The sequence below is a fragment of the Monodelphis domestica genome, chromosome 1 (genome assembly GCF_027887165.1).
Source record: "Monodelphis domestica isolate mMonDom1 chromosome 1, mMonDom1.pri, whole genome shotgun sequence".
Classification (NCBI taxonomy): Eukaryota; Metazoa; Chordata; class Mammalia; order Didelphimorphia; family Didelphidae; genus Monodelphis; species Monodelphis domestica.
Genome location: NC_077227.1, coordinates 322,008,901 through 322,015,976, shown reverse-complemented (window position 1 = coordinate 322,015,976; position 7,076 = coordinate 322,008,901). Strand labels below are relative to the sequence as shown.

The 7,076-nt window shown below is 33.9% G+C and overlaps 1 protein-coding gene across 11 annotated transcripts in view; it reads left to right on the top strand.

Annotated features, from left to right (window-relative positions):
• PPP2R5C (protein phosphatase 2 regulatory subunit B'gamma) overlaps window positions 1-7,076 on the top strand; it is a 219,947-nt gene that overhangs the window by 188,455 nt on the left and 24,416 nt on the right. For 9 of the 11 annotated variants that reach the window (XM_007473570.3, XM_007473568.3, XM_056811260.1 and 6 more), the window contains 2 exons: window positions 477-530; window positions 4,694-4,864. In XM_007473570.3, the coding sequence (XP_007473632.1) occupies window positions 477-530; window positions 4,694-4,864 (225 nt within the window). The remainder of the gene's footprint in view (window positions 1-476; window positions 531-4,693; window positions 4,865-7,076) is intronic. The other 2 variants (XM_056811259.1, XM_056811261.1) reach the window with 1 other exon arrangement.

Sequence of the window (7,076 nt, the reverse complement as noted above, 5' to 3'; positions counted from 1 at the left end):
CGAATGCTTGAAAATGAAATCACACTTCAATCTTTCTTGATACTGAAGTGTCACTTTTCAAGAAACAAAATCTTGATCTTGTTTCCATCCAAAAACATTATGATTACAGTAATCTACAGGAATGGAACATTACAAAATGATTTGTGTACCTGTCTTAAGACCACTAGTAGATTGCAAGTTCCTTAAGCAGGGGTAGTATCTTCATTGCTCTTTATATTTTCCCCACAGAGACTTGTACATAGTAGGCTTTCAATAAATTTTTGTAGAATGAATAATACTAGGATTTACTAGGAACAATCACTTTTTGAAGTAGTATACATAGTGTAGTGTACAATTTGGGCTTCTAGTGTCTTCCCCATTTGTAAACAACTTTCTAAATAAAAAGAGTTAGAAAATAATACCAGGAAGGTAATGTAGGTGATGCTGCTATCAAAGAGTGAAATATTAATATATCTTTTCTCTCTTAACCTATTTAGCTGGCATACTGTGTAGTTCAATTTTTAGAAAAGGACAGCACACTTACTGAACCAGTAAGTATATTATTTTATTTTGGTCAAATTCATAATTTTACTGTGAAAATATTTATATTTTGCTAAATGTAAACATTAACAGTGTGGGTTTGTTAACAAAATGTACAAGTATTATCATTTGATAAATAAGCTTTGCCCATCCATTTATTTCTATCTAGACTATAAGGTCCAATCATATATAGGTTTTAAAAGATAAGTCATTTGACTAAAGTAATTAGTTCTGTAGCAATAAGCATTTGTTATAATTTTAAAATATTTTCTCCTGTCTTAAATTTTAACTAGTTCTTTTTTTTCTCTTGAGCTCAATGTACTTTAACTTCATTAAAGTATGTACAATTTAATCCCATTGTTAAGTACTTTGATATTTTCTACAAATGACCAGAGTAAAGCATGGTATAAAAATGAAATGTCTGAAATGCTGTTATAAGCAAATAGACTTTTAGTCCCAGGGATACATAACCTTTTTTTGTGTCATGGACCCTTTTGGCAGTTTAATGAAGTCTGCCTATCACTTTTTAGAAAAAAAAATTTTTTTTAATTCATAATTAAAGGTTCAGTTAAATGTAATTTCTTCCTATCCAAGTTAACAACCACCCTCAAATCTATGTACAGAACTGGGAAGTAGAGGGAGGTAAGAGTCCTACTCTTATCTGTTTTGTGATTATTGTTTCACAGTCACAACTGTTAGCAATTGTTAGTTGGATTCTCTGTTTTTATGTGCTTTTTCATTATAATTTTAGGTTATGGCTTTAAATTTAGGAATTGTATATTTTAGACACCACTCAGAAAGGTGTGATTTTTTTTAAATAGTCAGCAATTTAAAATAAATAGGATTGATACTTTATATTCTAATAACTATCTTCTACTACTTCACTATTAAAGTACCAACTTTAATGTAGAAAAAAATGTCAAAAATTCATAATACAGAGATTTTTGTCAGGTCAACTGAGAGAAGTTCAAACACTGACTTGACAATACTGACTTACTCTCAGGTTACTTGATTGCAACCTATATCACCCATAAGAATTATAATTTCCATGCTTGGATCCTCTCAAATTTCTCACAATATAACAGAAAGCTCTTGATCATCCTCCATCCGACACCAACAAACAATAACAAAAAATTCTGCTGAGGTAATGTGCTCAGAAACCAGGTGAAGTAGAGCACTGGGCTGACTTAATCTCTGCCTCCAACCATCTTAAGGAGTGACCTTTACTCTGCATTCTCCACCATAGGATTCCCAGGAACTATCTACCATATTTCTGTCTGAGACTTTGGAAGCCCCAAAGGAATTGTATCAAATCTTATCAGACTTCAACATCAAGCACAGTTGAGGTACTGAATGCCATGTAGAGGATACATTATTTTTATCCTCCTTAATTAAACTGAAGACATGTTTTGATGGTGGAAACGCAGCTGTGTTATTGACATAAAGTGCTTTTTTTAAAACCTCTTTTTTTTTTTCAGTGTGGCATAACCTGATTTCAGTATTTTCAAGGTATTCTCCAAATCAGACTCAAAGAGATTTCATTGTTATAGTCTTTTTCTGTCCAGAAATTAAATTAAAACTATGAGCATTGCAAAGATAGTTCTATTAGTTGTCAAGACTCAGTACTAATTATGTCCCCCAAAAGCACATTGGAAGATTTTTCAATTTACCATCAATGTACTTGTTATTAAGTGGCAGCAGGGTGTAGTAGATAGAGAATTAACCTCATTAGGCAGACCTGAATTATTAGTTTAGTCCCTCTTCTGATACATTTTGACCATGTGACTTTGGAAGAGATAGTCTCTTTTCTCTCTGTGCTCCATACAGCAGAGAAGGTACCAGTCTTCATGAATAAAGGAAGTTCCTCACTACCAACTCTCTTCACAGATGGAATCAGGTCTGATGTAGAACTGTTATGAAGTAAAAACAAAAATTACATTTGTTATTAGGGCACTTTTGTTAATTCACTTAATATTATTTGAATATCATTTCCATTGAAAGTAGGCATGAAATTATGTCTTGAAATAGAATAGAGTTCAAAGCATTATGGTAAATTCTAAAGAAAATTATAAAGTCACAGAGGAAAAAAATCTCTAATTCCTGAAGTTCTGTTTGAACTATAGTCATCTAGAAAAAAGTAAAGTGGATTATAGTATTCTAATCTTACTGGTATATCTGTGGAAAGCCATACTACATTATATCTCTATACGTTTTCCACTTTGAGGTATTTGGAAATAGCCAAAGGATTTTTAGCTTCTTTTCAAATTACTTGTTTAAGTGATAATATTAAAGTATAGGCTGTTATGTACTTAGGCATTCTGTTAAACATTGACAAAAGTACAGTGAAGTTATAAGTTCAGTCTTACAATTAAATGTTTTCTTGAGATAGCTTTTCTCCTGAAATGGGGTGTTTATTTCTTTTACTGTTAATTAATTTTTTAAATGTTCAGGTTAAACAATAGCATTACATTATTACTCAACTCTTATAAAATGTTTGCCACACCTTAAACGATTTCTGGGTCCATATACAAAAAAACAAAATTTAAAGGCAGCACTTCTAAAAAAATATTTAACCTCTCTTAAAATAAATTCTACAAAAGTGAGATATATAGTTCTCATCCCTTTGTCTTTGAGCAAACCTGGCCAACATAGAATTTTTGAGTCAAGTACTTCAGTATAACAAGTTTCCTACCTATCCCCTTTTCCACTACATGCCAAGTTAAAGGGAAAATGCTAAAGCCAGACAAACCACAAGCCTCAAACCACCCCCTGACCTCAATTCTCCAAATTTAGGTCTCAGAACCATTAATAAGCTTGACTTTCAGAAGGGTTATTTCCAAGGAAATTAACTAAGAAATTTAGTCCTTATAGAAAAGTTTAATTTCTTGAATTGTGCTCAAAAGTAAATAGCCATTGTTGATCAGAATTAGCATTCCCTGAGCAACTCACTTTCCTCAGAAAAATACTGTTGCATTCTGAACTTGCAGAAATAGCTTAGAGTTGTTTAACACAGGAATCCAGGTTGTCTAGGTTCTGATTCCTTCATATAAATCCTAAAATAGCTTTGCAGGCTATTCAGCTATGCAGCTCTATCAGAAAGTAGAACCTTTTTAAGAAAAATTTAATGTCAGAGCCAATTTCTGTTTTACAACTCAGAGATTGACTTTTTCCCCTTTTCAACCAGTAGAACTATATTATATAAGTGAAAAAAAGGAAAAGTAGGTGTAAAGTAATTTTTATATACAGGGAGGCAGGATAACATGGTGGAAAGGTACCTAGACTCAGAATCAGAAGACCTGAGTTTGATTGATGGCTCCTAGCACTCACTAACTGGTGTGTACCTTCTCACCTCACTGAAATATAAGCCTCTATTTCCTCAGGTAAGCTAGAGACAAATAGTACTTGTAACACCTTCACAGGGGTGTTGTGAAAGAATTACTTAATAAAATGAAAAACTAAGGGAACTTGAGTTTTTTGTTGTTATCATTGTCATCTGAGTTTTTTCCCCAAATTGTAAGTTTGAGATGGGAAATAGGGAGTCATCTTATATTGACTCATGTGAATACTTTTTTTAAAATAGTAAATATACAAAATTTCACAACTAGAATTACAAGTAAACAACTATTTGCTTTGCAGAAGAAAAGCTTCTAAAAGTACAGAAATTTTTCAAAACTAAGTCCAGACATTCATCACTCTGAATAATGGCACAGAGATTTGGGAATGATACAAAGGACACAAAGGACGTGCTTTCATGTGTCACTAAAAATTTTGTAGCTGGTCCAGTCCACAAATAAACTAGTGTATTACATCAACCATATTAATCTATTTTTAGTCACCTCAGTTCCCTTTATCCTTTCTTACTCCTGACCACCTATTTTATTTCCTTTTCAAAATTTATTCAGAAAACCAACCTTGAGACAATGTTTAACTAGGAAGAGTAGGTTACATAAACTTAAAACATGGATTTGAATGAAGTGTAAAGTAACATTCCCCAATTTTAAGAGGCTAGGTGTTTTTACACTTTATCATACCTCTTTTTACAAGCAAGCAAAACCTTTGTTTTAATTTGTTTATACAAACCAGGAATTTTTAGAATGAATTGGAAAAAGTCCATAGATCAAGAATTGAAGGGCCTTGGATGTACAGAATTTTGATGTGATTTTTCTTTTCCTAGGTGGTGATGGCACTTCTCAAATACTGGCCAAAGACTCACAGCCCAAAAGAAGTCATGTTCTTAAATGAATTAGAGGAAATTTTAGATGTTATTGAACCATCTGAATTTGTAAAGGTCATGGAACCTCTTTTCAGACAACTAGCCAAATGTGTTTCCAGCCCACATTTCCAGGTGTGTATTGTTGGGGGAGGGGAGCAGCAAAATGAATAACTAACTCTATAACATTAGGTTTTGTTTTGTTTTGTTTTATTTTGAAAGCTATACCTTGAAAATTGGTGCACAAAACTTTGCTACAGTGTCAAAGTTGTTCAGTGTAAAACGCAAATTAATAAATATTCACTTGCTTTCTAACTAGTCATGCTACAAAATATAATAGTATACTTTGTGTCACCATTTCAAACTGCTCCTCCCCTATTTTTAAAATTTTAATTAAAGTAGACAGAATTATTGTTAACTTCTAACACCAGTATTATCTTCGTGTAAAGTGCTACTTCCATAGCACATAGTATAATATTTTAAACTATGTGGTTACAATGCGATTGGCTTTGTTCTCTAAATCGTACTTCTCTTTTCCAGTGAGACTTTACCACATTTATCCCTTCCCTCTTTAACATCTTCAGCCTCTTCCTTTGTACAGGCGCCTTCCCTTCTGCTTTTAGACATAAGCAGGTCTTTATGTCCTCTAAAAAAGTTTCCCCAATTACCTTGTCTCCCTTTAATCCTTCCTTTCATTACATATTCCTATAATGTGTGATTCATTTCTGAGCCTCGCCATGTTTTCTCTATGCCTTCTTCAGCCCTTACATTTTGACTTTGACTCCTTCCACTTCACTGAAATTTTTCTTAAAGATCAATAATGATGAAAGAGTGGAATGAAGCAGGAAAGAGACTGAGATATGACTTCAAGAGATTTAAGTTTAAATCTTGACCAGGGCTGCTTACTACTAGGCAAGTTACTAAAACTCTTCAAGAATCAATTTCATATTCATAAAATGAGAGAATTGTAAGATGATTTCCAAGACTCATTCCAGGTTCAAAAAAGCCAGCTTGTGATGGGCTTTATATGCAATACTGAGGACTTAAAAACTTGATCCTGGAAATGATAGGGAGCCACTAGAGTTTTGAGTAGGGGGATTTACAGAGAGAGACCTGCACCTTTGGTACCTGAACCAGAGAATGGTTTAGAATGGAGAGGGAGATATAAGGCAAGGAGACTAGTTGGGGTGCTATCATAGTAGTCCAGAGAGAAGTGATAGGGGCTTAAACTAGGCTCTCTGAGTTTATGTTTGTTTATATATATATATATATATATATATATATATATATATATATATATATATATATATGTATGTATATACATATATATATAAGATTTAAGAGTAGATTGCCTATATATATAGGACAGAGTGAGAATGGAACATTGAGGATGACTTAAAAAGATGATCCCTGCAGATTTAGAAAACCAGAAGTTTAGTGTTATCTGTATTGCATTGGTTTTTTTATTTATTTATTACATTTTGATCTGGTTGTGCCACATACTCTATAGCAGGGTGGGGATGAAGGGGAGGGGGAATTGCAACAAGTCTGACACCTCTAACTTAGGGTGTACTGGTTTGAAATGTCCAAAAGGCATGTGAGGACCGGAGCAAGAGAGAAACTAGGACACATAGCATTTAACACTTTATACTATTAACTATCCTTTTAATTAATTTTTAAAGTATCTGTTGTTTGCTTACCATGTGATAGGTGCTATGTAAAATGCAGTCTGACAGGAAGGATAAGACACATCCTTGAAAACTAGTATTTGAAAGCAAGTACAGAGCGGCTAGTTGCTTCAGTGGATAGAGAGCCAGGCCTAAAGATAGGAGGTCCTGAAGTAATATCTGGCCTCAGTCACTTCCTAGCTGTGTGACCTTAGGCAAGTGACTTAACCTCAATTGCCTAGCCCTTACCACTCTTCTTTGTTGGAACCAATACTTATAATTGATTAGAAAACATAAGGTATGGGTTTAAAAAAATAACAGCAAGTGCCCCAAGAGTAGTCAGAGAAATGCTTCCATGCATGTAGAGATCAGTTTCTGCTGGAGTTATCTAAGAACATTTCATAGAAGAGATAGCCTTTTAATTGGTCTGAAAAGGGTTGGTCTTCCAACAGACAAAGATAGAGGAGTTGGGTAGGGAGGGTGAGAGGTAAAGTTACAGAGCAGGGGACAACTAGGTTGACAGTGAATGGCTTGCCAGGCCTGCAGTTGAGAAGGCTTGGGTTCAAATGTAGCCTCATTTTCTAGCTTTGTGACCCTGGGCAAGATGCAACTCCAAGTGCCCAGGCCTTGTTGCTCTTCTGTCTTAGAATTAATACTAAGGTGAGGATTTTTTTGTTTTT